The 17,575-nt window shown below is 43.3% G+C and overlaps 1 protein-coding gene across 1 annotated transcript in view; it reads right to left on the reverse strand.

Moving 5' to 3' along the window:
• The window catches only part of nrg3b (neuregulin 3b), a 672,622-nt gene that overhangs the window by 48,089 nt on the left and 606,958 nt on the right, over nt 1-17,575 (reverse strand). The window contains exon 6 of the mRNA XM_061909597.1: nt 26-146. Coding sequence (XP_061765581.1) covers nt 26-146 — 121 coding nt within the window. The remainder of the gene's footprint in view (nt 1-25; nt 147-17,575) is intronic.

The following is a 17,575-nucleotide window of genomic DNA, read 5'->3' on the forward strand; positions in this document are numbered from 1 at the left end:
AAACAAAGCGCGGGTGAGTACTTGCCTTTTGGACGCTGAATTGAGTTATTGTGGTAGATCTGGACATCAGGCCGGAAGCGTTGACGCTGCCGTCCCTCAAGGTGCGACTTTCGGAAAAGTGGGCTTGGAGTTTTTCTCGCTGTCTCCTATTGATAAGTGCAGAGGCAGGAATAAGAGAAACAACATTAACACTACACAGAATCAAATACAGCAGTGGTTCTCAAACTTTTTTCAGTGATGCACCCACTGTGAACATTTTTTTTAAATTCAAGTACCCCCTAATCAGAGCAAAGCATTTTTTGTTTGGAAAAAAAGAGATAAAGAAGTAAAATACAGCACTATGTCATCAGTTTTTGATTTATAAAATTGTATAACAGTGCAAAATATTGCTCATTTGTAGTGGTCTTTGTTGAACTATTTGGAAAAAAAGATATGAAAATAACTAAAAACTTGTTGAAAAATAAACAAGTGATTCAATTATAAATAAAGATTTGTACACATAGAAGTAATCATCAACTTAAAGTGCCCTCTTTGGGGATTGTAATAGAGATCCATCTGGACTCATGAACTTCATTCTAAACATTTTTTCACAAAAAATAAATCTTTAACATCAATATTTATTGAACATGTCCACAAAAAAAGAAGCTCTCAACACTGAAATTTGCATCGTTGTATTTTTTTTCCACAGTTTATGAACTTACGTTCATATTTTGTTGAAGTATTATTTAATAAATATAATTATAAAGGATTTTTGAATTTTTGCTATTTTTAGAATATTTAAAAAAAATCTCACGTACCCCTTGGCATACATTCAAGTACCCTCAGGGGTACGCGTACCCCCATTTGAAGTGAAGTGAAGTGAATTATATTTATATAGCGCTTTTCTCTAGTGACTCAAAGCGCTTTACATAGTGAAACCCAATATCTAAGTTACATTTGAGAACCACTGAAATACAGGACCACATTGGAACAGTGTAATTAACTCTCTGTCATGGTCCGCGTCTTGGACCATGTCATGTTCTGTTTTTCTTCTGTTTTATTATCACCCTGTTGTGTTATTTGACGTCCTTAGTTCCTGGTGACACTTCCTGGTTTTGTTCCGTCGTCATAGTTACCCATTTTGTGTCACCTGTGTCTTGTTTGTCGTCACGCACCTGATTTGTTGATTATGTCTTCTATTTAAGACCGCCTTTGTTTTACATTTGTTCTTGGACTCTATAGTTTGCTACACGCCACAGATGACGTCGCATTCCCGCATTTTGGTAAAATACTTTTGTTATTCGATTAGCTTCCATGCTATTTTGTTTGTTTGCTAGTCCCTAGTTTACATACTAGCCCTTTTTGTTCATTCTAGCTCCCAGGCTAGTTCGGTTGGTTTTTGTTAGTGCCTTTGTGCCAGTGTTTTTGGTTCTTAGTCTGTTTCTTAGTGTGTTAATAAATCATTATCCTTACCCTCACGCTGTGTTCCATCCTCCGCTGCACCCACGAGAGAACAACTATTCACCACGATGCCAGCTAGACGTCACACTCTCATCATAATAATATACCGAACAAAAACATAAACACAACACTTTTGTTAATGCTCCCATTTTTCATGAGTTGAAACTCAAAGACCTAAAACTTTTACTAAATACACAAGAGACCTATTTCTCTCAAATATTATTCATAAATCTGTCTAAATCTGTGTTAGTGGGCATTTTTTATTTGGTAAGATAATCCATCCTTCCTCACAGGTGTGACATATCAAGATGCTGATTAAACAGCATGATTATTGCACAGGGTGCGGATGGTGTTCTGCTGACCTCGACTGCGGATGTTGTGGATAGGTGGAAGGAATACTTCGAAGACCTCCTCAATCCCACCAACCCGTCTTCCTATGAGGAAGCAGTGCCTGGGGAATCTGTGGTGGACTCTCCTATTTCTGGGGCTGAGGTCGCTGAGGTAGTTAAAAAGCTCCTCGGTGGCAAGGCCCCAGGGGTGGACGAGATCCGCCCGGAGTTCCTTAAGGCTCTGGATGCTGTGGGGCTGTCTTGGTTGACAAGACTTTGCAGCATCGCGTGGACATCGGGGGCGGTACCTCTGGATTGGCAGACCGGGGTGGTGGTTCTTCTCTTTAAGAAGGGGGACCGGAGGGTGTGTTCCAACTATCGTGGGATCACACTCCTCAGCCTTCCTGGTAAGGTTTATTCAGGTGTACTGGAGAGGAGGCTACGCCGGATAGTCGAACCTCGGATTCAGGAGGAACAGTGTGGTTTTCGTCCTGGTCGTGGAACTGTGGACCAGCTCTATACTCTCGGCAGGGTTCTTGAGGGTGCATGGGAGTTTGCCCAACCAGTCTACATGTGCTTTGTGGACTTGGAGAAGGCATTCGACCGTGTCCCTCGGGAAGTCCTGTGGGGAGTGCTCAGAGAGTATGGGGTATCGGACTGTCTTATTGTGGCGGTCCGTTCCCTGTACGATCAGTGTCAGAGCTTGGTCCGCATTGCCGGCAGTAAGTCGAACACATTTCCAGTGAGGGTTGGACTCCGCCAAGGCTGTCCTTTGTCACCCATTCTGTTCATAACTTTTATGGACAGAATTTCTAGGCGCAGTCAAGGCGTTGAGGGGATCCGGTTTGGTGGCCACGGGATTAGGTCTCTGCTTTTTGCAGATGATGTGGTCCTGATGGCTTCATCTGACCGGGATCTTCAGCTCTCGCTGGATCGGTTCGCAGCCGAGTGTGAAGCGACCGGAATGAGAATCAGCACCTCCAAGTCCGAGTCCATGGTTCTCGCCCGGAAAAGGGTGGAGTGCCATCTCCGGGTTGGGGAGGAGACCCTGCCCCAAGTGGAGGAGTTCAAGTACCTAGGAGTCTTGTTCACGAGTGAGGGAAGAGTGGATCGTGAGATCGACAGGCGGATCGGTGCGGCGTCTTCAGTAATGCGGACGTTGTACCGATCCGTTGTGGTGAAGAAGGAGCTGAGCCGGAAGGCAAAGCTCTCAATTTACCGGTCGATCTACGTTCCCATCCTCCCCTATGGTCATGAGCTTTGGGTCATGACCGAAAGGATAAGATCATGGGTACAAGCGGCCAAAATGAGTTTCCTCCGCCGTGTGGCGGGGCTCTCCCTTAGAGATAGGGTGAGAAGCTCTGCCATCCAGGAGGAACTCAAAGTAAAGCCGCTGCTCCTTCACATCGAGAGGAGCCAGATGAGGTGGTTCGGGCATCTGGTCAGGATGCCACCCGAACGCCTCCCTAGGGAGGTGTTTAGGGCACGTCCAACCGGTAGGAGGCCACGGGGAAGACCCAGGACACGTTGGGAAGACTATGTCTCCCGGCTGGCCTGGGAACGCCTCGGGATCCCCCGGGAAGAGCTAGACGAAGTGGCTGGGGAGAGGGAAGTCTGGGTTTCCCTGCTTAGGCTGTTGCCCCCGCGACCCGACCTCGGATAAGCGGAAGATGATGGATGGATGGATGGATGGATTATTGCACAGGTGTGCATGCGGCTGCCTACAATAAAAGGCCACTCCGAAATGTGCAGTTTTGCTTCATTGGGGGTCTGGCGGGGTCAAAAAAGCTGTCAGTATCTGATGTGACCACCATTTGCCTCCCGCAGCGCAACACATCGCCTTCACATGGAGTCGATCAGGTTGTTAATTGTGTCCTGGGCATGACGTTAAAGTGCATCCGGCAGTGGAGGCTCCTCAATCGGGTCTTGGGGCACTAGGAGGTTAACCCCTTTACTACTGTTACCCCAGGTGGACCTTGGCAAAGGCCTAGTACCTGACTGCCCCCTAGATAGGTATACGGTGAAGACCACCACGGCGGACCAGGCGGAAGACGGTAGATTTAAGAACTACCACAACGGCTGCGATGGCAGAAGAAGGCTGCAGCAAAAAAAGGATCCCCAGTCGTCTTGGACTCCATGCCACTGGAACCTGACCCGATTCTGTCAAGGATCGTGTGGTGACTGTCTGTGCACCAGTCCCCCCACGATAAACAAAGTCATGCAAGGGCATCATCCATAAAAAGATACCCCGATTATATTGAATTGTGGCCTGTGGAATGTTAGTTGCTGGATATTGGCAGGAAGTGGATCACTCTGTCGTGTACGCCGATCCACAGCATCCCAAACATGCTCATTGGGTGACATGTCCGGTGAGTATGCTGGCCATGCAAAAACTGGGATGTTTTCAGCTTCGAGGAATTGTGTACAGATCTTTCCAACATGGGGCTGTGCATTGTCAAAAATGCCATCGATAAAAATGAACTTGCGTTAGTTGACCATAACATATGCCTGCACATACCATAACCCCACCCACACCATGGGCCACCCGGTTTTCATCTGTCCTGAACAGTGAAAACCGGGATTCATCTGTGAAGAGAACACCTCTCCAACATGCCAGACGCCATCGTATGTGATCATTTGCCCACTCAAGTCGGTTACGATGAAAAACTGCACTCAGGTCAAGACCCCGATGAGGACAACGAGCATGCAGATGAGCTTCCCTAAGGCGGTTTCTCACAGTTTGTGCAAACATTATTAGGTTATGCAAATCAATTGTTGCAGCAGCTGTCCGGATAGCTGGTCTCAGATAATTATGGATGTACACCTGATGGATGTAGAGGTCCTGGGCTGGTGTGGTTACACGTGGTCTGTGGTTGTGAGGCCAGTTGGATGTACTGCCAAATTCTCTGAAACACCTTTAGTAGAGAAATGAAAATTCAATTCACAGACAACAGCTCTGGTGGACATTCCTGCAGTCAGCATGCCAAATGCACACTCCCTCAAAACTTGCGACATCTGTGGCATTGTGCAGTGTGATGAAACTGCACATTTTAGAGTGGCCTTTTGTTGTGGGCAGTCTAAGGCACACCTGTCCAATAATCATGCTGTTTATTGCACATTTCCGTTCGGGCTCCATTTCTCTGGAATGCCCTCACGGTAACAGTTTGAGATGCTACCTCAGTAGAAGCATTTAAGTCTCATCTTAAAACTCATTTGTATACTCTAGCCTTTAATTAGACCTCCTTTTTAGACCAGTTTATCTGCCGCTTCTTTTCTTTTTCTTCTCTGTCCTACCCTCCCCTGCGGAGGGGGTCCGGTCCGATGGCCATGGATGAAGTACTGGCTGTCCAGAGTCGGGACCCAGGATGGACCGCTCGCCTGTGTATCGGTTGGGGACATCTCTATGCTGCTGATCCGACTCCGCTTGGGATGGTTTCTTGTGGACGGGACTCTCGCTGTTGTCTCGGATACGCTTTGAACTGAACTCTCGCGGCTGTGTTGGATCCACTATGGATTGAACTTTCACAGTATCATGTTAGACCTATTTTCGGTCCCCTCGGGAGGGGGGGTTGCCCACATTTGTGGTCCTCTTCAAGGTTCTCATAGTCATCTTTGTCACCGACGTCCCACTGGGTGTGAGTTTTCCTTGCCCTTATGTGGGTTCTTCCGAGAATGTCGTAGTCGTAGTGGTTTGTGCAGTCCTTTGAGATATTTGTGATTTAGGGCTATATAAACAAACATGGATTGATTGATTGATTGATTTATTCAGCATCTTGATACGCCACGCTTGTGAGGTGAATGGATTATGTTAGCAAAGAAAAAATGCTCACTAACACAGATTTAGACACATTTGTGAACAGTATTTGAGAGGAAAAGATGTTTCCGGGTATATAGTAAAAGTTTTACATCTTTGAGTGATTAACTTCTCTTCACATTTGTGTGACCAGTTCAAAACTCAGAACGACTAAGAACTATTATCACCTTTGGGGAAAAATGTGATTGTAAGGCTTTTGTTGGACCTCACAGCAGCTTCCACTGTACTAGTATGAATATGCGAGTGTGTTAATGGCTACTAATGGATATTAACGCTTGATAACTAACATGCAAAAATGCAGAAAGAAGAAGAATGTACACAAAGGGAATTAATGGCATTTTGCAAAGGAGAGGGGGAGTCAATCCATCTTACAAATGGTCTTGATTAAATGTGTCTTTATCAATAAGAACAGGGTGTGGGGTGGGGGTTGGGGGGGGGGGGGGGTTGCTGTAATGAAAGTAGAAAAGCCAGTCAGTAACAAACAGGATTTAATCTCCTGTTCAATTCATGATCTACAAAACCCTTTGGATGGATTACAAATGCAGCTAATGAGTTGAAAAAATGACTCAAACATGTCCTGGTTGTGTTTTAAAAAAGCAAAAAGATAAAAATAAAAAACTATATTCAAAGATTCAAGGAACTTTATTGTGCCACTAAATGTAGTATACAAAGTGCCAGATTTATCCCAACGAGTACCACCAGAACAACAGTGTGTTCAAAATAATTTGAATAGAATAGAGCAGTGTTTTTCAACCTTTTTTGAGCCAGGGCACATTTTTGGCGTTGAAAAAATGCAGAGGCACACCACCAGCAGAAATCACTAAAAAAACGAAACTCAGTTGACAGTAAAAAGTCCCAATTTTTGGATATGACTTTTAATCATAACCAAGCATGCATGACTATAGCTCTTGTCTCAAAGTAGGTGTACTGTCCCTACCTGTCATACCACATTGTGATTTATTTTTACTTTTTTTGCTTTTTTCCTGTGTGTAGTGTTTTAGTTCATGTCTTGTGCTCCTATTTTGGTGGTTTTTTCTCTTTTTTTGGTATTTTCCTGTAGCAGTTTCATGTCTTCCTTTGAGCGATATTTCCCACATATACTTTGTTTTAGCAATCAAGAATATTTCAATAGTTTTTAATCCTTCTTTGTGGGGACATTGTTGATTGTCATGTCATGTTCGGCTGCACTTTGTGAACGCTGTCTCTGCTCCGCAGTAAGTCTTTGCTGTCGTCCAGCATTCTGTTTTTGTTCACTTTGTAGCCAGTTCAGTTTTAGTTCCGTTCTGCATAGCTTCAATGCCTTTTATTAGGGGCACTCGCCTTTTGTTTATTTTTGGTTTAAGCATTAGACACCTTTTTGCCTGCACACTGCCTCCCGCTGTTTCCCGACATCTACAAAGCAATTATCTATCTGCTGCCACCTACTGATATGGAAGAGTATTACACGGTTACTCTGCCGATCTTTAGACAGCACCGACACTCAACAACAACACATCATTTGCAAACTTCCATTACCCAAATAGGTGAAATTACACAATCTCCCACGGCACACCAGACTGTATCTCACGGCACAACACAGTGGTTGAAAAACACTGGAATAGAGCATAGGTTCTCACCAAGTACCACCTCAGAAAACACTTGGCTCTCCAGGTAACTCCATAATGACCAACATTGAAATACAGTAGCGTAAAAGGTCCAAGTTTTCATTAAAATACAAGGCAACTGTAACATTATATTGAATCCTTAATCAAGCGATTCTTTGGCGTACTACCAGTGCAGAGGTCGGCAACCCAAAATGTTAAAAGAGGTGTATTGGACCAAAAATAAAAAAAATAAAAACACTCTGGAGCCGCCAAAGATTAAAATATTTAGATACGTGTTATAATGAAGGCAACACATGATGTAAGTGTCTATATTAGCTATAATAGCCTACTATCGAAGGCTGCCGCAAACCTTTTTGGACAGAAATGTTGTATTTTCTTTTTAATTCTACACATTTTTGCAACATTGGAAATCATTAGTAAAATGGAGGCTTCTCACAGGATGAGATAACTTCTGGAAATTACTGGCTCAGAATGGCCGAATGTATAGGTGTGTTACCACGGGGTTGCAGCTTTAAGCGAGGTTCGCTCCCCCGGGATGCAAACGGACGACTCTGGACAGGACTGGCAGATAGGAACATGATTTAATCTTCAAAATTAAACATGTACCAAAAACACAAAACAAGCAGAAGGAAAACATGGGAAGGCAAGGTTATCTCTTAGCACAGGAAACATAAACTGGGAGACAAGAACTACAAACGGAACTGTTGCATGAAGCAAAGAAAGAAGCCAGGACTAGTCTGGCGAGAAAGGTGAATAAACAGCTCTCAGTACTATCTCTGATGGTGGTCGACTGCAAGTGAGCTTGCCAACCACTAACCAGAGGCAGGTGAACCAAATTTATCCCCATAGAAACCAAAAACAAACCAAGAGGTGCAGAAACAGGAACTAAGGGAGTCCAAAAATAACAGAACATACCAAAAAATGATCTGGGTCACAGATCAATACAATATGTGTGTGTCCAAGTTTAAGGAAATGGCAGGCTGTCTTTTTCTAATGGATTTATTACAATCTTTGCAAGCTGGGTAACGTTTGCTGTGGTCTGGAACAACATGGCACACAAACAACTATCTGAGATGCAGCCAATATTACATACAGATAAGATAATGTGTCATGAGACATGCAAATATAAAGTAAATACACAGAGGACATGAGTAAACGAAATTAAATCAGCTCAAATGTACCTACAAACGAGGCACAATGATGCAATATGTACATACAGCTAGCCTAAATAGCATGTTAGCATCCATTGGCTTGCAGTCATTTGGTGACCAAATATGCCTGAAAAGCACTACAGAAAATCAACAAAGTTCACCTTTGTGCATTCTTGCATTCTTGCACAACATAAAACGTTTGGTGGACAAAATGAAACAAAGAAGGAGTGGTAAAAAAAAAACGTCTTTCTGTGGCAGCATTGGAGAGAGTTGTACAACTACGATGAGTTCAAAAAACGCTGAATTAGTAGGACAAAATGCTGCTTGCCAAATACTTTCATCAGTGTAGCATGTATAACATCCATTTTCTACCGCTTGTCCCTTTTTTGGGGTCGCGGGGGGGGGGTGTTGGAGCTTGTCTCAGCTGCAATCGGGCGGAAGGCTGCGTACACCCTGGACAAGTTGCCACCTCATCGGAGGGCCAACACAGATAGACAACATTCAAACTCACATGCACACACTAGGGACTTTTTAGTATAACTAAACAGTGATATTTCTAACAATTAGGAAGGTTTGTGTCGTATTTGTTCTCTTCCCCGTTCTTCTGCTTCATCTTCTTGTTGTGTGCGCAGTTGTGCACTGCACTCTCTAAAAGCCGTAGATGTTATTGTCACATATACATGCACAGTAGATGTCAGTATTGTCCTGTTTAAGAGTGTCACGACAATGCTGTTTACGGCAGACGAACTGCTTTACGGTAGACGAAAACATGACTGCTGTTGTTGTGTGTTGTTACTGCGCTGGGAGGACGTTAATGAAACTGCCTAACAATAAACCCACATAAGAAACCAAGAACTCGCCCTCGATCATTCTGCAGTTATGACGTCACTGGGCAGACACGCTGTTTATATTGTGGGAAAGCGGACGTGAAAACAGGCTGTCCTCACTCAGGTCCGCATGGAGCTGGAGGGGGCGTAGCCTCGAGCTCCGCCTTAATTTCGTGAGATTTTCGGTAGAAAATTTGTCCCGACTGGGTTTTCGGGGGAGGCGCTGAATTTCGGGAGTCTCCCGGAAAATCCGGGAGGGTTGGCAAGTATTCCCAATTCCAAAGACATGCACCTGGGGATAGGTTGATTGGCAACACTAAATTGGCCCTAGTGTGTGAATGTGAGTGTGAATGTTGTCATTCTTGTTCAGGGTGTACATTGCCTTCTGCCCCAAATGCAGCTGAGATAGGCTCCAGCACCCCCCGCGACCCCAAAAGGAACAAACGGTAGGAAATGGATAGCTCCAGTAGTGCAAGGTAGAATTTGAAAACACGGACAGTAAACTGAATCAAATCACAGATCAGCACAGTTGGGACACGTGTGCAAGTCCGGCGTTTCCTGCGCCGTGTGGAATATTGGTATCCATAGCTACACAGCACCATCAGAGTTCAGCAGTCCAACCGCTTCCGGTAAGAAGCTGTTTCTCGGTCTGGTGGTCTTACTCCGGATGCTGTCATAAAAAGGGTGTTTAGGGTGGTGGGAAAATGCTCCCCACCATCTTCCGAGCGACCAATTTTAACTCCGAGGCGCCTCCCTCTCTCCAGCTATGCCACACCGTTATGCTGCTGCTGAGGGTGTTCTCAAGGTTCCATCTGTAAGGATGGAGCTCCCTAGTCCAGACGTGGTTCCAGGATGGATGAACTCCAAGATACCTAAAGCTGGAGACCACTTCCACCGCTGCTCGTAGTGGAATGTGGGTGTCTGACCTTCCTGGAGAACACCACCATCCCCTTGGTCTCTTTTAAATGGGTGCAAAGGTTGTAGCTTTTGCACCAGATGTTCTACCTCCTCATCGTTGTCTGCGATACATCCCACTACTGCTGTGTTGTCCGTAAACGTCACAATATGACTGCTGTGGTCTTCAGCAGAGCATTCACTGGTCAGTGGCATGAAGAGGAGGAGGCTCGGCACACAGCCCTGAGGGGGCGCCAGTGCTGAGGGTGATGGATCCTGACAGTCTGTGGTCTGTTGTTCAGGAAGTCCATGACCCAGTTCCCCCAGTGAAGGACTCCGCTTCTTCACCATTTGAACTCGTGTCGTCTTCCTGCCAGGCCCATTTAGTCAGGAAGTGTTGAGTATGCAAGGATGTCCGCTTGTACCAGCCCGGTGTGCGTGTGCGCGTGTTTTTGCTGTGATGAACTTTTAATGACAAATTAAGATTTAATCCAAAAGTTTTAGGAATCAATTAAAATTTCATTCAATCAAAGTTGCATCTAAAGGGAAGAACTGAGCAGGCCTTCACATGTAGCGGAAAGAAAGAAGCTAAAATGCGCCTTAAATTTTTCATTTTGAACATTTTGGGTTGTCTCACTCAGGCTAAGAAACAATGATTGGAAATGGTCCTAGAAATTACATCAGACTATATTAGAGGTACTTTTATGCATCCATCCATCCATTTTCTACTGCTTGTCTCTTTCAAAGTCACGGTGGGTGCTGGAGCCTATCCCAGCTGAACACCCTGGACAAGTCGCCACCTCATCGCAGGGCCAACACAGATAGACAGACAACATTCACACTCACATTCACACACTAGGGACCATTTTAGTTTTGCCAATCAACCTATCCCCAGGTGCATGTCTTTGGAAGTGGGAACCCACACAGTCACGGGGAGAACATGCAAACTCCACACAAAAAGATCCCGAGCCCAGGATCGAACCCAGGACCTTCGTATTGTGAGCCACACGTACTAACCCCTGTCCACCGTGCTCAATACTGTACTGTATTCTTACAATTACATAATTGTTATAGTTAGTAATACATCTATAAATACATATTAACATTAGCGCAATTTTCCAAATTGTGTTCCTAAATGTAGTAAAATGAGTTATGTATTTCAACACTACTGTACATAATTTAACAATAAAAAACAGTACCGTATTTTTCGGATCATAAGTCGCTCCGGAGTATTCATCGCACCGGCCGAGAATGCATAATAAAGAAGGGGAAAAACATATATACGTCGCATTGGAGTATAAATTGCATTTTTTGGGGAAATTTTTGAAAGGCAATTTATAAAATAAATAAATAATAGTGAACAACAGGCTGAATAAGTGTACGTTATATGACGCATAAATAACCAACTGAGAAGGTGCCTGGTATGTTAACCTAACATATTATGGTAAGAGTCATTCAAATAACTATAACATATAGAACATGCTATACGTTTACCAAACAATCTGTCACTCTTAATCGATAAATCCGATGAAATCTTCTTCCTCGATGTCGCTTCTAAACAACTCTGCCAACTCCAAAGGTAAGCGCCGCTTCCTCTTGTCGTTTTCTGCTGCATATTTCACTACGTCCAGCTTGTAATCTGCAGTACATGATTTCCTTTTCGGTGCCATTTTTGTTCAGCCCTTCTCAGTTTTTATAAGTTACCGCCAACGATGAAATGATCCATTTTAATAGCTACGGCAGTAGCATATAGCAGTTAGCATCCCATGACCCATAATGCACTTCTACTATGACCCTCCCCCGCCGAATTCTTATTGGTTGACGTGTGTGTGACGATTGCTGACATTTTCTTCGTCTCTTCCGCTAATGAGATAAATAATATTATTTGATATTTTACAGTAATGTGTTAATATTTTCACACAAGTATATGTCGCAAACTATGAAAAAAACGGCGACCTATAGTCCGAAAAATACGGTAGATATGAATTTACATGAAATTCATAAATAGCATTTTTTTTGGACAACTTGTGACCTGTGGCCCATTTGGGTCCTGACAGCCAGTTTGGGAAAGTGTGGCTGCGTGACCTGATAGTGGTTCAAACTGACAGTACTTTTTACACACTCCTTCACTCAACTTGAGGATTAAACTTTCTGGGCCTGATCGACTAAACGTTTGTGTGTACTAAAACAGTGGTCCCCAACCACTCGATTGGTACCGGGGCAACAGAATAATTTTTCATAATTTTTTTTTATTTTTATTTTTTTATTTGAAATTTTTTTTAAATAAATCAACATAAAAAACACAAGATACAATTACAATTAGTGCACCAACCCCAAAAACTCCCTTTTTCATGACAAAAAAAACCTAACAAAAAATCCCCCCCCACCCCCTGTACTGTACTAAAACATGTGGAAACTTGATAGGCTGATCTAAAAGTGGGGATTGTGTCTCTTTATGGAGCAGAATAAGGAGAGCAATCCATTTAGAGCAGGGGTGTCGAACTCATTTCAGCTGCATGGAAGAAAGTCTATTCCCAAGTGGGACGGAATGGTAAAATCACGGCATGATAACTTAAAAATATAGAAAACTTCAGGTTGTTTTCTTTGTTTTACTTTGGCCAAAAATAGAACAAGCACATTATAAAAACATACAAATAATCCTCCGGACAAAACACTTCAAATTTGTTGAAAATTCTGAGGAAATTGGTGCAGCGTCAAAACCACAATGAGCTTAGACTTTGTCTCAGTCTATCTACAAAGCCAGGATTAAACTTTAAGTCACAGTTTTTCTGGGATTGAACAAAAGCACAACATGAAAAGCTTCTAGGTATCAAACACCATCTTTGTCATGTCCACATATCAATCTAGTGCTGACTCAACAAACCGTAAGAAACGGAGGTAAAAAACTATTCAAAACGGGTGAAGTTCACTTTTCTCGTGTTTGACAGAGACATTTTGGGGCAACCAGGTTGCCAAATGACGATGTGTTCAAAGCAGAAGACATAAAACGTCAGGTTCTAAGTTTGATGTGGGTCGAGGAGGAGCAGCCACAGTCACCCTTTACCGCATACATCTTACTCGGCCCCAGTATAAAGAGTTTGCTTGCCTAACAGAATTGCTATTGTGACATCCAGTGGACACATTTAGAACAGCTGTTTCTTTCTGTCACGCCCATGAAATTATGTTTTGTTTTTGTCATGTTTTGTTTAATTTTTTGGGACACTTGTTTCTTGCTTTGGCACTCCCTTGTTTGCTTTGTTTCCACGCCTACTCATTAATTTTCACCTTGCCCTCATGTCACACCCTTGTCCTCAGCCCTCACACCTGTTTGTAATGATCACTGGTATTATTTAAGCCACAGTTGCCAGGTAGTCTGCCTGGCAACTTCGTATCCCTCAACTCCTTTCATGCCATGCCTTGCCTAGTTTCCCTCCCGCTCATGCCATGTAAGTTTTGGAGTTTTGTTGTGTCACAGTTGTTGAGTTCTGTTTGTTTGTTTCTATAGTCATGCCATAGTGATAGTTTATGTTGTCTAGTCAAGTTTGTTCTCTGCCCTCGTGGGCGCCTTTTGTTTTGCTTCCTTTGTTTGCCTTTTGGTTAGTATATAAATAAAAATAATCTCACATTCACATCTGGCTCGTGCCATTTTCCCTTTGCGTTGGAAAAACAAACTATCCCATAGTCCAAGTCCTGACATTTTCATTAAAAAAAAAAAGCAACTCATTTTTATACTCATCACGCAGGCCGGATAAAACCTGGTCGCAGGCCTGATTCGGCCCTCAGGATGTATGTTTGACACCCCTGATTTAGTGCGTCTATCTTCATAAATATCCAGAATATCTGCCAAAGATCAGACCGCCCACATAACTGGGAGGAAAAAGATGCAGGTATAATTATTCTGCCCAAGCAGTTTGATTCATGAAGAATAAAACTCAACAGCAAGCGTTATTTTGCGTCTTTACTTAGCACATCTGGAAGTACGTAAAAAGTGACACTTACACATACGGCTGTGAGAAAGGAGGTGATTGCACTGCAGCTGCGTCCTACAGTACGTATGCTTGACGTCATATAAGAACTGTCAAAAAAAAAAAATCGGACTTACAGTATTGTCTAACCCAGACCTGGGTAAATATTTTGACTCGGGGGGCCACATTTAGAGAGAAAATGTGTCTGGGGTCTGGTATATTTTTCTATCTATTTATATGTATATATATATATATATATATATATTAGAGATGCACGGTTTGCGGTCTCATCCGCGGAGTCCGCAGATATACAGCGGGTCGGGCGGGTGACATGACGAAAAAATTGATTTTAATTAGATCCGGGCGGGTGGCGGTTGAACCATTCGGAAATATTTGATATACATGGTTCTGTGATCGATATCCTTTACCATTCAAAGAGCCATTTAGGACCCGTGTCACAAAGCGAAGAAGACAATAGGAGACGCAAACATTCTCTAGAATGACTGCCGGCAGTCACCCCGTTAATAGTTATTAGGGCGTGCCATGAAGCCATTGGCGTTGTCGCCTTCTACAGCATGTACGGTCTGCTTGTCAGTCCAGCAACATGTGCAGACACACGCACACGACTGCAAGGCATACTGGGTGACACAGAGTACACTAATGGTTGTGATATAAACAATTTCAACACGCTGTGAAGCCACACCAAACAAAAATTACAAACACATTTCGGGAGAACATCCTCACAGTAGCACAAAATAAACGCAGCACAACAAATACCCAGAATCCTTTGCATCCATGACACCACTAACTATTTCATACACCCCGCTAGCACACGTGCGTTTCTTTATTTTTAGGAACACTAATACAAATCCTCACAATAATGTCTGATTGAATGCTAAAAACGTTATGACAGAACGCCCTAAAAAACAGAATGGAATTTTAAATGATGGATCCTGGAAAGCACATTACAATAATCTGGGATTTATGATATTAACTATGAACGATAAAACACTGAATATTGACAACATATGAACGTTACTCCTCTTTTACTTCTCACAACCCTTCTCAATCGACATTATTTACAATCAAGCGAAACGCAAAAAAATGCAACAAACACGGAAAAATATGAATGAGAAGGGTTAAAAAAAACAAAAAAAAAACACCTACAATCTGATATAATATCCCTTTTTTGCAAAACTTTGTTGTAAAATCTTCTTCCGCGTCTGTCCCTGAATCCTGCATTTCAGGCTAGCCAGTCTGGAAACACTCTGTGGAAACGCTCCCCTCCCACACGGCTTGGTGCCTCGTCTGAGCTGCTGTGACTTAGATTACCATGGTAACTATTATATCATGCAAAACTGCAGATTCCAACCATTGAAATGCTTATACTATAGTTCAAAACTTATGGTAATTTAAAAACATCACTGTATATCTTTAAAAGGCAGCTACAGTTTCTATCTCAAATATCTAAAAAAAAATATTTGGGAATGTCTGGCGGGCCAGATTGAAAATCTTAAGTTAAAGAATATAAATATAACTTAGGTACCCTGGCTCTAAAGGGAGGATTAGAACGTATTCAAATGATACGTTGGTGTTTTGTTTTAATGAGGTTCATTTTTTCATATAGAACAGGGGTGTTAAACTCATTTTAGCTCAGGTGCCGCATGGAGGAAAATCTGTGCATATGCAAGCCGGACTATTAAAATCCTGGCATTAAAATTAAATATTAAAGACAAACTTCAGATTGTTTTCTTTGTCTTACTTTGGCCAAGAGTATAACAAACACATTCTGAAAATATTAGAATAAAAATATAGAAAAAAATACAGGCAGTGGTAAAGTTTAGCTCCATGAAGCAAAGAAGAAAGTGAATGAATGTTTATAACTGAATACATTTACATATGCATAAAGAATGATTTTCTTTGGTATTATTATTTTTAATGAATTAAGTAACGTTTATGACAACATTTTTCCAAAACACAATGTCATCATTGTCACCGACGTCCCACTGGGTGTGAGTTTTCCTTGCCCTTATGTGGGCCTACCGAGGTGGTTTGTGCAGCCCTTTGAGACACTAGTGATTTAGGGCTATATAAGTAAACATTGATTGATTGATTGATTTATCATTCGTTTTCAAAACGCTTACAAAAAAGGGGGACCCCAAAAATGTACTGTGGGACCCCATTTTTATGACTTGATGGGGTCCCAAGGACCCCATTTTGAAAATTCCTAGCCCAAAACTGATGGAGTATTGGTGCGTGCAAAACAGCAGGAGGTGGCCGTGGCCTAATCAAATATCAACCCCCCACCCCCAGAGGGGGGTTGCCCACATATAGCCTTTAAATAGACTCCCTTTTTAGACCAGTTGATCTGCCGTTTCTTTTCTTTTTCTTCTATGTCCCACTCTCCCTTGTGGAGGGGGTCTGGTCCAATCCGGTGGCCATGTACTGCTTGCCTGTGTATCGGCTGGGGACATCTCTGCGCTGCTGATCCGCCTCCGCTTGGGATGGTTTCCTGCTGGCTCCGCTGTGAACGGGACTCTCGCTGCTGTGTTGGATCCGCTTTGGACTGGACTCTCGCGACTGTGTTGGATCCATTATCGATTGAACTTTCACAGTATCATGTTAGACCCGCTCGACATCCATTGCTTTCCTCCTCTCCAAGGTTCTCATAGTCATCATTGTCACCGACGTCCCACTGGGTGTGAGTTTTCCTTGCCCTTATGTGGGCCTACCGAGGATGTGGTAGTGGTTTGTGCAGCCCTTTGAGACACTAGTGATTTAGGGTTATATAAGTAAACATTGATTGATTGATTGATTTATCATTCGTTTTCAAAACGCTTACAAAAAAGGGGGACCCCAAAAATTTACTGTGGGACCCCATTTTTATGACTTGATGGGGTCCCAAGGACCCCATTTTGAAAATTCCTAGCCCAAAACTGATGGAGTATGGGTGCCTGCAAAACAGCAGGAGGTGGCCGTGGCCCGAGGGCCGGATCTAATACTAATCAAATATCAACCCCCCACCCCCAGAGGGGGGTTGCCCACATATAGCCTTTAAATAGACTCCCTTTTTAGACCAGTTGATCTGCCGTTTCTTTTCTTTTTCTTCTATGTCCCACTCTCCCTTGTGGAGGGGGTCTGGTCCAATCCAGTGGCCATGTACTGCTTGCCTGTGTATCGGCTGGGGACATCTCTGCGCTGCTGATCCGCCTCCGCTTGGGATGGTTTCCTGCTGGCTCCGCTGTGAACGGGACTCTCGCTGCTGTGTTGGATCCGCTTTGGACTGGACTCTCGCGACTGTGTTGGATCCATTATGGATTGAACTTTCACAGTATCATGTTAGACCCGCTCGACATCCATTGCTTTCCTCCTCTCCAAGGTTCTCATAGTCATCATTGTCACCGACGTCCCACTGGGTGTGAGTTTTCCTTGCCCTTATGTGGGCCTACCGAGGATGTGGTAGTGGTTTGTGCAGCCCTTTGAGACACTAGTGATTTAGGGCTATATAAGTAAACATTGATTGATATGCAGTCCTCTCCAAGGTTTTTCAT

This window comes from Nerophis ophidion, linkage group LG08 (genome assembly GCF_033978795.1).
Source record: "Nerophis ophidion isolate RoL-2023_Sa linkage group LG08, RoL_Noph_v1.0, whole genome shotgun sequence".
NCBI classification, from domain to species: domain Eukaryota; kingdom Metazoa; phylum Chordata; class Actinopteri; order Syngnathiformes; family Syngnathidae; genus Nerophis; species Nerophis ophidion.